The sequence below is a fragment of the Pseudochaenichthys georgianus genome, chromosome 22, assembly GCF_902827115.2.
Source record: "Pseudochaenichthys georgianus chromosome 22, fPseGeo1.2, whole genome shotgun sequence".
NCBI lineage: Eukaryota > Metazoa > Chordata > Actinopteri > Perciformes > Channichthyidae > Pseudochaenichthys > Pseudochaenichthys georgianus.
The window spans coordinates 32,072,620-32,092,999 of NC_047524.1; the positions used below are offsets into that span (position 1 = coordinate 32,072,620).

The window sequence follows — 20,380 nt, forward strand, 5'->3', positions numbered from 1 at the left end:
AAAAACACTAAAGGTTTAAAAATATCCTCTTGCAGTGGTGGTGGGTACTGCCTTTTTTGTTGCCTGGAAACATTTCTGAAATGTGAACAAGCTGCTGCTGTCTGGGGAGAACCTTGTGTTCAACCTTGTTCAACTTTGACTATCTACTTTGACTAATCACCTATCCCCACAGGCCTTATAGTCTCTATAGGAACAAAACAGTCTGCTGTTGTATCTCTTTAGGTTGATATGACATACATTAACATTTTGGTCATCAGCTAACAAACATGTGAAGTTTATTCTGTCAATGTAAATGCAGTATGTTTTGTGTTATGTCTCAGTGAGGCCAACAGTGATTGAAACCGCAGTGTATGTCAACAGCATTGGACCGGTGGACCCCATCAACATGGTGAGACTGCTGCAGCTCAATCCTCTTTCAAAGCATAATAATACATGGATATATATCCTTTATAATGCTGCCTTCTCTATGGCCTTTCTATGGAGAGTGCAGAGCCGTCTGACTACATAGAAGTGCTTTATGGAAGCAAACAAGAGACAGAAGTATTTTAATTTTATTAGACACCAAATGTATAGCATTGAAAATAATTACATTGAAAATCATGTATCTAAATGTTTTTGCTCCGAATTTACCTATGTGAAATAAAAATGTAAAAATTCAAGGGAAAACAAATTCGAATGTTCAAATTCAGATCCCAAAAATGCAAGTGAAAATAATTCGACGTCAAACAATTCGGTGTATAAAATACGATGTCCAAAATTGCGATGCAGCATCATCCGGGCTACTCAGACAGGATAAGCAATCGAGTCCTAATGCAATCAAACCGACTTCTGGCCTAACAGAGCACAGCTTTGACAGTCATATGATCACAACAACCCGGGAGAAAAATGACGGAGAACAGCAGGGCTCGCCGCTCGGGTAAGTAGTCAGTTTGTGCTCTTTATTTTACAAGCAGTGAGGGCTCGACAGCATTTGTATCTTACCTTAGCTAGCTAAATGAGTGAAGTAGCCTTGTGCCTTGCTGTTAGCAAGCTCTGTAGTTATCATTAATTGAAGTGAATCACAACGTTACCGTGTCCTTTTGTGTGTGTGTGTGTGTGTGGGGGGGGGGGTTGACGGTTTGCAAAGTAACGTAACGATCACTTCGGTTAGATAAGTCAAGTAGACCATGCTACACTATTCTTTCACACACACATACGGGTATTGGGCCGAGGGCGACACCGTACTTCCGGTATCCACCATTTCACGCGAGGTGCAAGTAGAATATCATAGTCTATTGCCTTAATCAATATCTAGTCAACTCTAAAATACCACATATATGCAATGGCATGATAATATTATTGTGACAAGTGGGGTATTCACCTGGTGTTTCCAGACATTAGACGTAGATGCTGCCAAAATCGACGAAGGCCACTTTGGAGGGTCGTTTTTCCATACATCTGCAGGCAGTCTGTAAGGGCAATCCGACAACCCACACAGCTCTAGTTCACGCTGGTAACGACCTAGAGCACACCCCTCAAGTCCAGAGATGTAATCCGAAGACATGCAGCGATTTCTTCGGTCGTTAATTCAGAAAAAAAACCTAGTGCGCTCTGCCTGGCTACGTTAGCTAGCTGTTTATATTTGCACCTCCAGGATATTTGCACCTCCAGGAATATGGCGTATTTATATATATATGGCGCACGTTGCATTGTGGGTAGCTCGTGACGTCACTGTGTGTGAAAGAATACGAAATACTCTCTTGCAAAAGCCCTGCATTTAAACATGTTAATGTTACTTTAGTAAAAGTATGCTAGTATAATTATTAAAGTGTTGTTAAAGTATTTAAAGTAGACACAAGTTATACTATTATATTATATCATTTGTTTTATTGTTATTACCGATGCAAGAGTTGACTTAACTGTTGTAGTTGGAGCTCATTTTGAACAATGAGCTAACTAATGATTACTTTCATAATGGTTTCATGTGCTGACTATTTTCTACATTAATAGATGCAGGTCCGGTTTGTTCAAACTCTCAAAATAGTAGGACATGCTGTCATAATTACCCAGAGTCCGAAGTGACACCTTTACAATGTTAAAGCTGTTAGATAAATGTAGTGATGTAAAAACTAAAATATTCAAGATAGTGTAGTGGAAAAGAGAATGTTTTACTAAAACACAATCTCTTGTTTTGGACTGACAGTAATGATTCAAGAAATAGAAGATACATAAATACACACACATCAAATGGTGCTCTTACCTGTGATGCCTCCTCCAAACATTATAACCAGACTGTATCATTCAAACTATAAGTAACAGTTCTAGCTACTTGACTTTACACAAACAATTCAAAAGACAAAATCAACACAATTTATTGAAAGACCAATCTTTATTTTACGGTGCCTCTCCTTTTGTTTGTATTATTAAACCCTGTCAATCTAAAAAACTGAGCAACTCAACAGTTAACTTTATATTTCTTATTGTCCAAAGCATCTATTACACTATTTGTTCCCCTCTCATATTCACAGGATGGATGATTAGAGATTTGGGGGAAACCTCAGCTTTATGAACGTCCTGTCTGTTGCTTTGGCCAAAGAGGGCTGAGGGTCTTTCCCTGCAAGGAGGACCAGGCCTGAGGGAGGAGGACCTGCACCAGCTGCACCTACAGAACTTAGCCCATGCTGGGCATAGCTGTTATAGTACCACCTGCACAGGTCTAGCCTGTCACTTTATTTGACAACATGTGTTTACTTAATCAATTAACAGATTAACATTTAGTGTAACTTATGTTATTATTATTTCGTTTTTATTTAAAAAAAATTGTGATGGTTCATGCTTGATAACTTTTAGTTCACATTTCAATAAATTGTATTTGTACTCCTTTTGTCCGTTATTCTTACTGAAAATGTTAAGTTACACATTCACATCTGACTGAAGATTGGCACCATTTATTTGGGTATATAATACCTGATATACTCTGATAGTGTTACGTTATTATGAGAGTGCTCTGTTTGATTCTGAAATTGTATATATTTATATAAATATATACATAGGCTATATGTAAAGTTACATGCATGGCTTACAGACTTATTTACATGCAAACAACTTTGTATCTTCTTTTAAAAACAGGTCATAATCTTATTGTTATACTTAAGAAATTGCTGGATATCACAGTCCTTATACTGTATCAGTTTGAGTAGGTCCTTTATTTTTGGATGAGTTTGAGTCAGTCAAATTAATTTGTTTTCATATGCCATATTCATATGTATCCAGTGTTGGGAAAGTTCACTTTCTACATGAACTAGTTCAGTTCACAGTTCACACATTTTAAAATGAACTAGTTCAGTTCATAGTTCATAATTCTAAATTTTGAACTAAAGTTCATGGTTTCAAAAATGAACTAATTTGTAGTTTTATAGTTATTTTTTCAATACGTTGCTGTGAGCTATTATTTGTCTCCTGTACGATGTTAATGGGATTTGGGTGGTAGTGGATCTGTTTTGGCTCTCTTTTTTATTCGCCACTCGCACATATCGTGAAAGGCTAGTCGTGTGCTTATTCTCAATGTGCCGTTTAAGGTTTGTTGTCGACGTCGTCGATGTACGGACTTGCTTTTTCAAACCGGGCGGACACAGTTTACAGGCAAACGTTTGATTGTTTCCGTCTGAGTCAGTACTGACTTTAACGTAAAGCTCTTTTAAATGCTCATACGCCGACGCCGTAGAGTCTCACTCTGAGCGAGTGCTGCTGCAGCTGCTCTCGGCTTCGTCCATACTAATTCATTCATGCATTCAATGCTCGCCGGTTCCGCGGTTCCACATTGTTTGTTGTGAGGAGTCTGATATATTTAGTATATTTATATTTTAGTGCGACAGCCAGGGGTGACAGGCGCGTATGCGTCACAGGCAGCTTGCTGTTGCCAGATTGGGTGGTTTTCCGCATTATTTTGAAGCCTGTTTACGGTTTAATATTAAAAATGACAATGTTTGGGTCGTTCGTCGGATAGGCGTTTAGCTGCAATAACTAACTCCAGTTCAACAAACCATATTACAATATCTAAGGGAGCGTTATTTCTGGACCATCTTGAAATGTGACGTTCATATTTTAAAGATACACACATTTCATTGTGAGGTTGATTTAATATACACTAAGCCTCTCTTCAACAATACGTTGACGTTAGCTAGTCTATTTTATGTTATAGTAGAGCATAGCGAATTTAAACGAACCTTAACAATGCATACAGTAACCTAACTAGCAAACTAACTATCTAACGTACAAGGATGACCTTATTTTAGCAACCTCACACAGAAGCCTTTTGGTATACAGTAGCATCCCACTTAATAGGGCTGCACGATATTGAAAAAAACTGACATCGCGATTTCCCCCCCCCCCCCCCCCCCCCCCGCGGTATATATTGCGTTTTTTTTAACCTGTTAAGCCCCAAAGTCCCGGCGGGTACTTTACTTTTTTTTTCACGACACTGTGTCTCAGGGGATCTTAATATTTAAGAACCTATTAATGTGTTATACCAGATTAACGGAAATAATCTCAGCTAACTGACGATACAAACCATTTTTACCAAAACAAAACACAAGTCTCATAAGAAGCATCTAAATGACCCCTGAGCGAAAAATGCTAACGCACTTTGGCACAGAACTCAAGATAAAAGTACCCTTATTACTTATCGTAGCTGCACATACAAGATATCCGATTAAAGCTGAGGTTCCACAGATTATTTAGGTATATAGTATCATCACTGAGTGATCCGAACTCGGACAGGGGAAGCAAACACAGACATCACAACACGTACCTTTACGTAGCTTCTAGGGGAGATGTCTCACCGTAGCTGTCAATCTGATCAAAATACGTGTTCAATGGCATTAAAACGAGAAAAACGCGGCTGAATCGGTTAATCCATAGGTTTTTAACGTCTTTGTATAAAAAAAATATTTCATTTATAATCCATAATTCCATTTTTATGTAAAAATCGCAGAGCAAAAGTTAGCTGCTAATGGTAGCCACCAGAGTGGCTGCTGCTTCCGGTCTTGGCTATGCTGCAGTCTAAAACACACACATTACCAAATAATGAGTGAGAGTGACGCGTAGCCAAAACCGGAAGCTGCATACACTCTGGTGGCTACCATTAGCAGCTAACTTTTGTGCTCCGATTTTTACATACACATGGAATTATGTATTATAAACAATTGCTTCAAAGCCACAGATACATTATCAACCTATGGATCAACCGATTCAGCCGCGTTTTTTCTCGTTTTAATGCCATCAAACACGTCTTTTGATCAGATTGACAGCTACGGTGAGACGATCTTCCGTAAAAGGTACGTGTTGTGATGTCTGTGTTTGCTTCCCCTGTTGCGAGATCGGATCGCTTAGATACTATACTTAAATAATCTGTGGAGTCTCAGCTTTAATCAGATATATTGTATGTGCAGTTTCGATAAGTAATAAGGGTATCTTTATATTGAAATCTGTACTAAAGTGCGTCAGCATTTTTTTTTTTTAAATGAATAAAACCGCACGTCCCTGCGGTGTGAATATCGCGCATGCGCATATCGCGGTTATCGCCATGACACGGTATATCGTTCAGCCCTACCACTTAATGTTATATACTCTTGGATGCTACGCATAGCATCGTTAGCACAGATGGAGCTACGATTGCTCAAATGCTAACCCAACTCTAAACATTCATTAACGTTGGCTTAATAAAAACACCAGTAACATAACATAAAGTACATAACATAAAGTTGACTTACCGAAGAAACTGCATTCATGGACGGTCTGTTTTAACTGCAGATAAATCCTATATTTGCATGACGAATAGTCCACCAGGAGTCAACACAACAAACACGGCCGAGTTCAGTGTTCTCCTCATGAGCTGAGCCGCTGTAGCTTCATGGAGCTAACGGAGCTAGCAGTGAGACTAGGAGCTAGGAGCAGCAGTCCCGTTGTCATGAAGGGGGAATCCAACTATAAACAGAATATGTTTTTGTGGATCCAGGCTAGAAACATGTTCATTTTCTGATGTTAAGTTGGACATTTTAACATAGGGTCTACGGGAATTGCTCCCATCTGCATCCATCGCCTACAGTTTGCAGCATTGGGCTTCACCGCACTGTCCCCCAGAAGTCGGTTTGATTGCATTGGGCTTCACCGCACTGTCCCCCAGAAGTCGGTTTGATTGCATTCGGGCTCGATTGCTTATCCTGTCTGAGTAGCCCGGATGATGCTGCATCGCAATTTTTGACGTCGAATTGTATACACATTTTTTTTGACATCGAATTTTTTTCACTTGAATTTTTGGGATCTGAATTTGAACATTTTTATTTCACATCGGTAAATTCTGAGCAAAAAAAATTCAGATACATGATTTTCAAAGTAATTATATTCAATGCTATAAATTCGGTGTCTGATAAAATTGAAATACTTCTGTCTCTTGCTTGCTTCCATAGTGCTTCCCTGATTGTTGCGTATTCTCAAAATTGTCGCCAAGCACAAATTTGAACTAAAAAGTTGAAATTATTAAAACGTTGTCCTAGTGTACCGCTGAACTTTTTTATTCGCAACCTATAAGATGACAGTTTTATGAGGCATCGCAAGCTAGCAGGGGACCTTCCCATAGAACAAAACGTAACTAGCTGCTCTGCGCCAAACCTCGCGCACCTTAATGTTTAAAACAATGAGTGGCACTGAACCAAATCTCCATTAAGAGCATCCTATTCTCAACCTGGTATTACCTCGCTAAGCTAATTATCCAATCGCTATTTAAGCCGGTCGTGAGAAGATACACTTAGCTTCTCACTGCTAACATTCCTACCCTGCTTGCTCTGGTATAGCACCAGACTGTATAATTATATCGCCCCATGCTGCTACCAGTCATGTCCGTTAACAGCAGCTCTCTTGCTCCCTGTGCACTGGGTACGGGTGCTCGGAAAACTTGTGGGTCCTTGAACAATAAATCATAAGGGTCTGTTTATGTATTGGCTAGAGAAACCAATAGGAACCTTAAAATATGTTGTACACACTATCCCTTTAACACAGGGGTCGGGAACCTTTTTCCTCTCAAGGGCCATTTCAATTTTTACAACATCTTCGGCGGGCCGTACAAATTATTTAACTCAACGTCTGCTTAAAAAAACTAAAATCACAGCCCATTCATTTAGCCTTTCTTTCATGCTGTGCAAAGAAAAAGCAACTTCTTAATCCAGATATCTTACCATGACTCGTGCATGCATGCACGTGCACGGTGTGGCATGACCACCAAAACAGAAAGATATGGACACAAGATGTGTGCAAATGTATTTAGTTTCATATCCATGTTTTAAGTGTTGGGTGGACCTAACCTCCTCTAAGGGGGTCCGGTGGAATACTCCCCCGGGAAGATTTTATTTAAAATGTTGAAGTTAAAAGCATCAATCTGGTGCACTTAGAGAGCAAAATTAATAGATCTACAGTATGGAAACATCTCTCAACACCCATATGAAACAGAACTGTAAGCAGATTTTATTTTTCTTTATGGATATTTTACAAATCACTCCCCTTTCAAACTATATTCTTGTTTATTAATAACTTTTTTTACTGTCATATAGTATTTCATACCTGTTTACTTTATTCTCTTGTTTTTTTATAACTATAATGATCATATAAAGATGTGCCTTTACCCCACTGGTTGGAGAAAACGCTTCTTATATTCGTTAGCATTGCTAGCTAACCAGATGCTAATAACAACAAAGTTATTGACTGTATGATCAGTATGACAGATGAACAGATCGCCACTGGGCTTTCAACTAAAGACACAGCCACGCACAAACTGCGGCATGTGTACGGCTCCTTATGGGTGCTGCAATCTCTGAAGTTCTGGAGCGGCGTTCCGGTGCTCTCCGTCAGCACTGCACCCCTGTCAGACGAGACATCTATACCACGTGACGTCACGTTAGGCTCGTGTTGACTTCAAGGACCCTGACCTTGGCCAAGAAAAACAGGCACTCGCTTAGTGCTGCGTACCGGTACGCCGAACCGGTACTGGACTTGTAAAAAGTTTCGGTTCAAGTCCGGTTAAAACCGGAACGTCGGGAACCGGTACTTGGACTCGCAAAAAAACTAGCACTTACGTATATTCTCCTTTTTGTTATAAACCATCTAAAACCTCCCTGAAGGCAGGAGAGACTGAAAAGAGTCAAGGGAAGCTTATAAAAGTTAACAGCATTTAATTACACAAAAGATGCGGTGGTGTACAAATGAAATTGCAAAAGGAGGCGCTCTCCTCATCTCCCGTCAGCCCAGGTTGGTGTCTGTGGTTATTTAAACATTCCCTGATAAACGTTATTCAGCGTCAATAAATGAGTGCTAATCCCAGTGTGCTCAGTGTACAACATCACATGTCATTTCACCTTTGATTCACGGTTTGACAACGTAGCATTTTGCCACATGCTAATACTCACCGGAAGTGGATAATTTTCAGAATAAAGGTATTACGTTAGTGTGAACTTCCGTTTTTTTCAGTATAAAACTGGTTTAAATTAAATAGTGTATTTAATTCAAATTACGCCATATCAACATTGATTTTAATTTCTAACAGTATGTATGTACATCACTATGTATGTAGTATGTACTGTATAATGTACACATGTAGAGTTGTAGAAAATACATGGTGTACAGACAGTACAGTACACTCTGACTGTACAGTCACTACAGTGTATACTGTATAGTAGGTGTGTAACAGTGTAATGGGTATAGTCTACTCTACACTCTACCTTTCAGCAACGTTTTAGGGATTTAGGCTGAGTCAGCTCAGGGACTGTTTGGTTACTTTAGTTTGGTAAATGAAATAAATGTTTGAACTTTGTAGTAGTTCACTGTAGTTGCTGTCATAAGTCATTTGTAGACTAAGTGGCAAAAAGTGTTTTTTTTTACATTTGTACTGAGAGAAATGTAGAGACAAGTTGGAAGGGAGCACAATAAACCTGACGCGTTTGAATTTGAGTTGATTATGAGTTTATTTTCAATTGATAATTAGCTCACAATAAGTTCACTTTAGTTACTCACACAACTTGACACAAGCCATGGGTTCAGGTCCGGACTCTGAACCTCTGGACTTGAGTCCGGACCTGAACCTGAAAGTGAGTCCAGGTACGCAGCACTACACTCACTTGTTTAATTATTTTGCGGTCTAGATTTCTTTAATTTTTTTTCTTTTTTGCGTGTGTTTATAAATTACCTTGAGGGCCGTACCAAATGGTCCATATACGGCCCGGAGGCCGGAGGTTCCCCACCCCTGCTTTAACATTACATCCTTAAAGAAGTAAAACAACAGCTACAATGTTATGAAGTCCTCAGGATTCATTCTCTGCCATTGGTTTAAGTACAGACAATAATGGTACCAAAACCATCTAATGAGTGCAAACGTTCCTTCTTTCCAACTACCATAAGACAAGAGCACATATATTTGTCTCATATACAGAGATATTTTATAATGTTGACCTGATGATGGCGCTACATGAAAAGTCGGGATAAATAAAGTGAATACAATTCCTCCTGAGGAAAACACATGTGTTTGAAACAAATTCCATATAAATCCATCAAATCCAATAATTGTTCTTTGGCTCTGAGAAATCTAAGATACACGTTGAGATATCTTCTATTGTTTTTTGTTTAATTGGCCTTTTGCCCATGTTTTATCCAACTTTGTTGCAGGAGTACACCATTGACATCTTCTTCGCCCAGACATGGTACGACAGCCGACTGAAGTTCAACAGCTCGATGAAGCTGCTCATGCTCAACAGTAACATGGTAGGCAAAATCTGGATTCCTGACACGTTCTTCAGGAATTCTCGCAAATCGGACGCCCACTGGATCACCACTCCCAACCGCCTCCTGAGGCTGTGGAGCAACGGCAGAGTCATGTACACACTGAGGTAGGACCAGAGGGCAACCAATTAGCCAACATTTTAAGTAGCCATTTAAAATGTTATCAACTATTTAAAAAATATGTGTTGTTTGTGCAGCTTTAGTGTTTGCATCTGTATCTGTATCACATACTTTCTGTCTTGATTTCTTTAGGTTTCATGATCTTTGAGTACTATGTTGAGTCACATTTGGGAGGGAAAAACCAACGCTGAGATTTGCTTTTTCTCTGTCACAATTCTGTTTTTGTCAGGTTGACTATTAATGCGGAGTGTTACCTTAAGCTGCATAACTTTCCAATGGATGAACACTCGTGTCCACTGGAGTTTTCAAGCTGTAGGTTGTCAAACGTTTTCCCCTTCCCATTCTCGAACCCGCCATCTCGACTTCAACTTTCGTAAAAATGGCCAGAGAGAGGAGCTTCTGTGTGGGCTAGGCCATTGTTCCTTCTCCTTGCCTAAATGCCCATCTGCTTGAGGCTGCCCTCTTTAAGCCTGTACCAATCTATCATCTGCTCCACCGGTCGAGAGAGGAGGTCATCCAACCCCATTTTCCCTGACAGACTTAATGAATTATGCACCTTCTCCCAGTCTGATTCATGCTGTCTGTGTCATCCTTCATTTTTCTCTCGCATTGTGCTTTAGCTTCTCCCGTCTTGTCATGATCTTTATATTCCACTCAGTATGGAAAAATACAAAGACCATTCCATGGAGTCAAGAACAAACGCCAGGACCAGTACAGTCGCACTAAATGTCATCAAATGAGCTCAAACCAGGGTTAATTTCCTCAACTAAGACTTCTTATCAACTCAAGACATCTCATCAAAATAAATGTGTTAGTGTCCCTAAAAAAACAAAAAACACATATTTCTTATTAGCAAGCATCCTCTTGTACTATTATCTACCTAGCAGGTAGACTGATATTGTTTACCAATGCAACATCTTTAAAAGAGGAAGATATGATCAGAAGTCAAAGCTTGTGACTTTTTTTTTAACATTAAAGCATGTCACAGTAGAGGCATAACATAGAAATATGAACCTGAACATTAGCACAATAGGGCCCCTTTAACCATAAAGGCGGCATATCAAAAAGCATTCTATTTTGAAACCTTGCAAACATAATACATTTTATGTAAAATAGTCAAATTCAGAAACACTCAATTTAAAGTGTGAAGAATTAAATCAAAAATACAAAAGATGTGTGCATGTCCAAAGACAAATGTTGTTTCGCCTTAATGTACGAATCAGGTAAAAATAATTACTTATAGACTGCATATGTGAGCTAGTGCTTACTCCCAGGAATTACACGGCCTTCTATTAACGACTAAAGTACTGTAATGCACAGAATGTTCTGAATATGAAGAACTCTTGCTCATTTGAAAAAGTTTCATGAGACTGGGCAGGTCAGTTCCATCGTGAATGTTCCATTTGCTTTGCCATGGTGCAATGTTCCCTTGTGACATACAGCATATTGAAGGACAGAAAGGCATCAGTAAGGCTTCTTATTCATTAATGATGTGTCTGTGTTGTGGGGTTGGGTTCTGTAGATGGTTATCCTAAGAATGAGATCATGTACCGGTGGCAGAGACGGGCAGTGGAGGTGGCAGATCAGCGCTTCTGGAGACTCTACCAGTTTGCCTTTGTAGGGTTGAGGAACACTTCAGATGTGGCACACACCCAGTCAGGTGAGAGTATATTGACAATGTCCTATTACATGCTGCCAGTCCCAGTTTTATATGTAGTACTAATAGCAATAATAATTCAGATTTTGGATTGGATAACCGTTACCTGCAATGGGTAACATTAAAACGAATCGCTTCACTCATGCCCTTGACTTATCGTATTTATCTCTTCACCCACCTTATTGTTTAACTTTCAGGTGAATATGTAATCTTGACAATCTTTTTTGACCTGAGTCGGAGAATGGGCTACTTCACCATCCAGACCTACATCCCCTGCAGTATGATCGTGGTCTTGTCCTGGGTCTCCTTCTGGATCAACAAAGATGCCGTCCCAGCCCGCACATCTCTAGGTTTGACATTTTCCTATTACATATGCATACACTGTTAAACAGAGTCAGAATGGCATGTGCTTTTTTCTGGAATAACGGTTGGTTGGTTGGTTGGTTGGTTGGTTGGTTGGTTGGTTGGTTGGTTGGTTGGTTGGTTGGTTGGACCGTCAATCAAACCTGATCAAACCACGCTCACACAGTCCTGTTGAAGCAGGGCAGCTGTTTTATTTTAAATTGTTGACAGTTTCAACACCCCCTTTTGAAAAGATTCAGATTAGTCAGACTAGATGTTAAAACATTTAAATAATTTATTTTCAGCTCATACAGATGTAGCGCTTCATTTCAGACGCCTACCCGTGCGGGTCCGTGATCGGCACAGGGTGGGCCCCTGCTGAAAAGGAAAACCCCCCCCGCAGGACTTGATACACCCCCTTGATAAATAAATGTAATTTTAATGAAACCAGCTGCAATGGATCAAAAGCTGCCACACTGGAACTCATGTGAAATAAACAGCTGATAGATCTACAGGTATCTGATCGGATATTTGTTAAGATCCATATGTCACGGATAGGATCATATTCTGTGCTAAATAAGAGACATGTAATCATTTACAAAACATCCCCATGTTTTTATTTAACAAAATAATGTTGTTTAATTCACGTTGGTATAAGTACAAAACCATCGCTATGTTTTTTCATCAGGAAATGCAGCCCGGCTCAAACAAACGATTTTCAATCATCATCCTCGCGATCATTTAATGTATCATATGTTCGCGAATTGAAATGAATGCACTAATACATGTAGTTTAATCCACGTGAGTTTACAACAACAAAAATAATCGCTTTGTTTTTATATCACATCCGACCGGAGGAAAATGCAGCACGGCTCTCACTACTGTATTATTAGTGTCTAATATTACTGCTATAACAATCACACATTGAGTTGTTAAAATCAGACCGTTGTTTTTTTTAAACAGTCTGAATGAAACGGCAGCTCTCAGATGATCAAGTGTGTGTTTACCAGTGTTGGGACTAACGTGTTACAAACTAACGCATTACTGTAATGCAACTACCTTTTGCGGTTACTAATAACGTTACTAGTTACCTATTCCCATTCAGTAACGCCGTTATAGTTACTGTGATTTAAATGGGTGCGTTACTGCGTTACATTATGTGATGGAACTGAACCGAATCTCCCTGCGGATGTAGTTTACAGGCGAATACAGCGATGTCCTCTCACAGCACCATGGAAAAGTGAAAGTAACCAGAGAGGAGTGATGATTGGTAACATTTCAGGGTAAGCCAATCAGAGACAGAGTTGGGCGGGTCTTGCCTTATGGGGAAAATACACAGACACACAAACACTTGCTACCACACACATGGCAACGCTCACCACCAGCACACACACACACACACACACACACACACACACACACACACACACACACACACACACACACACACACACACACACACACACACACACACACACACACTATGGCAGATGCAAATATCAGCGAGAGCAGCAGCGCATTTACAACTTGGAGATATAACCACTATTTTCAATTTGTGGGGATAAAGGACGCACAAAATATTACGGTCAAATGTAAACTGTGTGCAGGACAAAAAGCATTGTCCACATCGAATAACAGCAATGCCAATCTCCTGAAGCACCTAACTAATGTAGCTACATGAGGCTATAAAACTAGTCGCCAAAGACCCCACCGTCTCAATCACCGGCAGTGACCCAGGTGGAGCAACACCATCTAAACAGCCAAAAAACGCCGTTTGTTTGTCTTCAGTGTCAGTCTGACAGTTTATTATTTATCTAATTGTTACTGCCAAAAGAGTGTAGTTCTTGTTTAATTGTTACACTGCCAACATAGTGTAGTTGTTGTTAATGTGTACACTGTGGTGATTGACATTATTCACCCACGGATCTATGGGTTGGGGTATTGTTCTGCACGGACATTTTAGTGAACCGGACTTCCTGTTTCCGCCGGTCTTCGCTTCCCGGGAATGAAGTTGTGTACAATGGTTTTCTGATGCTAAATAAAAGTCTAGCTTGTACCTTTGATACCCCGCCTCCGACTCCCATCTCTCGGCACCACAACACTGCCAAAAGAGTGTAGTTGTTTTTCAAATCAAATCAAGTTTTATTTATATAGCACATTTATAAACGATTTTTGGTCGAGCCAAAGTGCTGTACATATAATAAAAATAGCCTACAGTAGAGACACTTTACAGCAAATACAACAGCACAGATTGTTTTAGTTTTTATTTCATATATATATTGAGGCTACAATAAAGATGCCTGCTTTATTGTTATTGCACAGATTACAGGTACTGAGACAACGAAATGCAGTTTAGCTTCTAACGGTGCAACAAGCAGTAAAGTGAAAAGTAATGTACATAATCTACAGAATAAAATATAGAATGAATTGAATGATGAATAAACAGTGAGCTTGGGTATGAATACACTAGCAGCCTGTGAGCAGTATTAACAGTGTGTATGAATATGCAAGGTATATAAAGTATGAAAACGGTAAGCAGTGCAAGTATATAGTATAAAATATATGGATATTAATTTCATAATAAACATTGTGGAACAATGATGAAAAATGTGAATGGAAGTGGCGACGTAAAACTGACACAAAACAACAACAAACAAAAATCTTTTGAGAATCCCCCACCCCCCATGTTGCCTGTGCTGTATGCTGCAAACTCTTTGTTTAAAACTAATTGGCCATCGGAATGTGTGGAGTAAGTCTCCCAAGGGGGAAGGTCACATTCCACAGCTCTCCCCCCCTCCTGTGATCTCCCAACCCCCAGTCTGTAGGTTTGTGTTCGCACATTTCAGTGTTAATTTTGGCAGCTGTTTTTGATTTAGTCTTAGTCTTTAGACGAAAATGGTTATTAGTTGTAGTCACATTTTAGTCATTCCTATCCTTCGTAGTTTTAGTCGACGAAAACTCAAAACGTGTTAGTCTAGTTTTAGTCGACGAAAACTCAAAACGTTTTTGTCAACTTTTAGTCAAAATGTGTCTCTATACTCTCTGAACGCTCCGTCCCCGGCAGATCTCTGTGTCCGCTGCAGCGTGTCTGTTAGGCCCCGCCCCCCGCACACAGAGAGACACAGGGAGATCGCTCTTCTGGAGTGAAGAGAGCGGAAATAATGATATTGCAAGTTAGAAACGTTTTGATACATTTTGACAGACAAGATGGACACTTGGGGGAAAATATGCTGCATTTTGAATGTCCGATAGTCCACCATTAACACCTTAGTCCCGTCTCGTCTCGTCAACGAAAACTAAATATACATTTCGTCATAGTTTTCGTTATCAAAAATCTATTTTTAGCTCGTCATCGTCTCGTCTTAGTCATGTAAAAAAGGTTGTTGACGAAATTAACGACGAACATTTTTCGTCATAGATTTCGTTGACGAAATTAACACTGGCATATTTAAACTGTCGCACTTTCTGTTGTTTCTATCGCGCATTGCCGGTATGAAAGGGTCTGTCCCGGAAATATCAAACATTTAATAAAAGTGAAAAACAATGAACAAGACTTAACGTATTCCTCATAATTAATTATATTTATTCCGTTTGGATGTAGGATTTTTGACTTTGTTTAGAGCAGTGATCTTCTCTGCAGCAGAGAGCTCAGCGCTGTCAGACCGGACCTAACCCTGAAAAGTATTATCATCTGAAATTAATCATTATGTTATTAATATTAAATACATAAGTATTTTTACAACTTGTATTTAGAAATACTCTGTTGTAATTATTGATGCATAAATGTGTTCATCCATTCAATGTGGCATCTGCTATAATGGGGTTAATGTATGATATTACTTAATAATACAATACATTACAATTAGGGCTGTCAAGTTAACGCGTTAATAACGCGCTAACGCAAAAAAAAATTAACGCCACTAATTATTTTAACGCGATTAACGCATGTGTATTTTTTTTCCTCGGCCGCCCCGTAGTTTCAGAGCGCATCGACTTTAAAATACCATCTACAAGCTGATGCTGACAGCCCCGCTCCTGCCGCCCGCTTGTGGTAGACCACACGTCCACGCTCACCGGCAGGCACCGACTGGCCATCTGGAGGACCGGGAGGGTGTGTGTATGTGTGGCCTGTGTGGCCCGAGCGAGAGAGAGACCTTACGTGCATTGTTGTTGTTAGCATCTGGTGCTAGCTAGCTGCGCTAACGGATATAAGGAGCTGTTTAAATGAAAACAGAGGAGCGACATTTCGCCACAACTGCGCCGAGCACTTGACTTTATGCAGGAAGCCAGACAGCGGGACATGGTAGGAGAAGTCAGCACACTCAGCACGGATAGTGCAACATGATTGCAGCGTCCAGGCAGCTCCCGTTCGAGCATAATATGCCTTGAGTTGCACATAGCTCCATCGATCACACACACACACACACACACACACACACACACACACACACACACACACACACACACACACACACACACACACACACACACACACACACACACACACACACACACACACACACACACACACACACACACACACACACACACACACACACACACACACACACACACACACACACCATTTGTATTGTATTATTGTATGAGAGAGGTTCCAGGTTGAATTGAGGCGAATATTTGTAATGTTCAGAGGTTGTTGTGTTTAATATTCATGAGAATATTTGTCATTGTTCAAATGATAATAAACATTAGCATAAAGCATATTTGTCCACTCATATGTTGATAAGAGTATTAAAAACTTGAAAAATATTCCTCTAAGGTACATATAGGACAGATTAAAAATGTGCGATTAATTTGCGATTAATCGCGATTAACTATGGACAATCATGCGATTAATCGCGATTAAATATTTTAATCGACTGACAGCCCTAATTATAATATATGATATGATAATTATATTTTAGTTTTATTCATTTCTTATTACATAGTTTGTCATTATTATTTTTATCGCTCATCTTATTTTTGATTTTATTAATCTGTGTGAATCTGTGCTATCCTGTTTTTCACTGTCCCTGTTGCTGTTTGAACTACTGAATTTCCCCACGGGGATTAATAAAGGTCCATCTTATCTTATCTTAATGTATAAGTTGATTTACTTCAATCTACTGTACTGTGTAAAAACACCCCAACAATATTACAAAAAATATACTGCATAAAGCAAACTATATACTTTATTTGATCTAAAACTGATGTATTTTCATTATACTAGCCTGTGAAAACCATAACAAATAAGTGATTAAATGCTACAGTATTCAACAAACACAACTGCAGAGCTGCAAACATTGCAAACAGACTAAGGTCTACAATAATAATAATAATAATAATAATAATATATTTTATTTATAAGCGCACTTTTCATTTGCGTATACAAAACTCAAAGTGCTACAAAATTAAAAATTAAAAAGGGTGAAACAAAACAATAAAAAACAATTTAAAAACAATTAAAACAACATAATAAAAGCTGTGACATTCATGCCGGCATGGCATAATGTGGGGGATTTCAAAATCTAGTTAAAGGCTATTCTAAAAAGATGCGTTTTTAGGGCTTTTTTGAAAGCCTCCACAGTCTGTGGTGTCCTCAGCTGGTTTGGGAGGGCATTCCACAGTCTCGGAGCAGCGGAGCAGAAGGCTCGGTCTCCCGTGGTCTTCAGTTTTGTCCTTGGTGGGATGAGGAGGTTTGCCTTTACTGAACGTAGGTTTCTCGTGGAGGTTTGTGGGGTGAGCAATTCCTTGATGTAGGAAGGAGCATTTCCATATATGCACTGATGAGTGAAGAGGGTGATTTTGTAGTCACAACACCCAGTTCTCTTTGTGTATTTGTGAATGAAGCGCCATCTCATGGTTAAATCCTGTAATTGAACAAATGGGGAAATTTGGCAACGCCCTCTAGCAATTTGGCAACACCCCCAGCCACTGGGATCCGCTGGGCTTTTGACTGGGACACATCCATGTGAGTCCTATCTGGAGTGCTACATCTGTACATCTCAACACCAAAAGGTTGCCAAATGTAGGGGAGGACTGACAACATCTCAAACGGTGTAACTCTTTAAATGTTGAAACTGCAAAAACTTGAGGGATGGCATTATCTCAATGTATTTTGTAAAGGATGGGCTGTGTATCCTAGGCTAAAGGAGATAACAAGGGAAGCAGTGAAGCTCCTTTTCTTATCATCAAGAATATTTGAACAGTTCTTATCATGGCTGCCACTTCGGAATTCCTTTGTCATTTCTATCCGTAAGGAACCTTTCCCTAAGCAAAAAGACTATTCGACCGCAGCCGGCAGGGGAAAAAGAGGAATAGCAGGAGGAGAAGAAACACACATGCACTTTATAGGCTAGTGACAATTGCCCCAACATTTTGAGATACCCCTCCCGGAGTTAGGACAAAACACAACTTACTTTTTCCTCATCTCTCAGGCCTTCCATACATGAAATGGATAGTTGTATACAAATATTTTACTGCAAAAGTGGTGAAACTGATATATAAAGTTAGACACCCCACACTAAAAATAAAGGTTGGCCGTCTGGGGGTTGAGGCATATAAACTCATGTAGATTCACAATGGAAGGTCTGATAGGTTTAAAACGTGGCATACCTGAGGTCAGGACATCCCTCTGCATTATAGAAAAGACTGAATGTCAATATCTTACTGTAAATTGGAGATACAGTCATTTGAACACATACCTACAATAGGCGGAAATGTATCTATGTCACTTTGTGACCCTGACATGGATTGCCATAGCAACACACACAAGCGCTTGTTGAAAAGGTGTGGTTCTACTCAATCCAGCAATACCAATTGTGTAAAGGTAGCTTACATACTCATCGAGTTATGTCACTAAACGTTTATGGTGTCTTTATACACTGTTATGCCCAACTGCAGCCAAAATGTGCCAGGGACTAGAAGGTGAGACACAGAGACAAGGAAACAGGTTTTTAGATTAACAAACTTTAGTATTCAAATTAAATGTTCTTATCTAAACTTAAGTAAACCTAAGCCAGTGGGAGCCGGGGGATACATGCATATAAACACATCTCTATCACTCATCCACATTGTCATCAAAAACAACATGGCTCACATTTGGGCAGTCAGAGCAAGAGCAAAACTCTGTGCAGGTCATGCCTACTGAAAGACATTGGCATTTGCTGCTATCATTGCACTTTCCGTCCTTACAGTATAGGTGGGTGATGTCTCTGACTTCTTTAGGTGCAGGTTCTTTGACGAACATCACTGGTTCAATCGACCCATCTTCTCTGAGCCTCCACCCTCTACCAACTGGGTTCCAGAGATGAGGCTTGGCCACATGGCTGTGACACCACACTGCGCTCTGGTACATGGCTCTTAATACATGTCGCTGGAAGGCATCTTCTGTTGGGGGTAGATTTGCAGCTGATGAATCTGTTGTAGATGCTAGTGTCTACCTCAGCTCATCCAAGGTGGTGCAAGGACGGCCATCCTCCCTTTTCTTTTGGCCATACAGAAGGAGGGCATACTTTCTTGCCACAGGAATAGCCTCCTCCAGACTTCCAGAAAGTCCAAAACTGGCCATCTCATTTAAGTCACTCAGATGGGTCTTAAGTCTTGTAAACACAGTAGCCTTCCCAATTCTGTACAAGCTGCTTGTGGTATCACAACCTGTGAGGGCGCGGCATGCAGGTAGACATGCACAAAATGCTGTACCAAGCTTCTTTGCGATGGGACAGACTGGGACAAACCTCTCCCTTGGGCCATGTCCAGAGTGCATGAACACCGTTGAGGATCCAAACATTCCTTTGCTGGAATAATACACAAGCAAAACCAGTACGTCGGGATCATCACATCTGATGACGGGCCCAGAATGAGACTCTGCTAGATGTATTGCATGTAATACCAATCTGGTGTCAGCCTCCTCCTGGTCACTATACAGATCTGTCAAGTTGTCAACAACTGACTTGTTGACCACTTTGACCTCCTCACCATTTTCGAAGCCACCTGCCAAAATGACTGTGTTCTCTGAGGAGATTCTCTTGGGCCCTGTATTGGCTATGTAGTTGCTTACAAAGCTGCATAAAGCAGCATTGTTACCACTGACCTTGAGGTATTTCCTGTAGTAAGGAACTTTGGCTTTGCCTGTGATGACATGTGTAGATCTGCTTGCTTGGATGGTGCCTCTTCTTTGCCTTTCCAGGTCTTTGATTGAGTGTGGATGATCATACCTATCAAACACTAGAGCAACACAGTTGTTGTTTTCGTTTTCCATTAGTGTTGTGATCTTCTTCCAGACACACTCACCCAGGTCATTGAATGTCTGAACGCCTGAGTCAGGGAGACTCTGTAGAAGAGCCATGCCATCGATGATGTATGCAGATGGTTCAGCAACATTAGGCAACTGCTGTGTCTCTTCACCTACTGACTCCAATTGTTTAGCAAGGTCGGCTTTTGTTGTCTTTCTCATGCTTC

At 40.1% G+C, this 20,380-nt stretch overlaps 1 protein-coding gene across 1 annotated transcript in view; it reads left to right on the plus strand.

Annotated features, from left to right (window-relative positions):
- gabrg1 (gamma-aminobutyric acid type A receptor subunit gamma1) overlaps positions 1-20,380 on the plus strand; it is a 47,780-nt gene that overhangs the window by 14,643 nt on the left and 12,757 nt on the right. Inside the window, exons 3-7 of the mRNA XM_034111508.2 lie at positions 321-388; positions 9,688-9,908; positions 10,151-10,233; positions 11,444-11,581; positions 11,776-11,928. Coding sequence (XP_033967399.1) covers positions 321-388; positions 9,688-9,908; positions 10,151-10,233; positions 11,444-11,581; positions 11,776-11,928 — 663 coding nt within the window. The remainder of the gene's footprint in view (positions 1-320; positions 389-9,687; positions 9,909-10,150; positions 10,234-11,443; positions 11,582-11,775; positions 11,929-20,380) is intronic.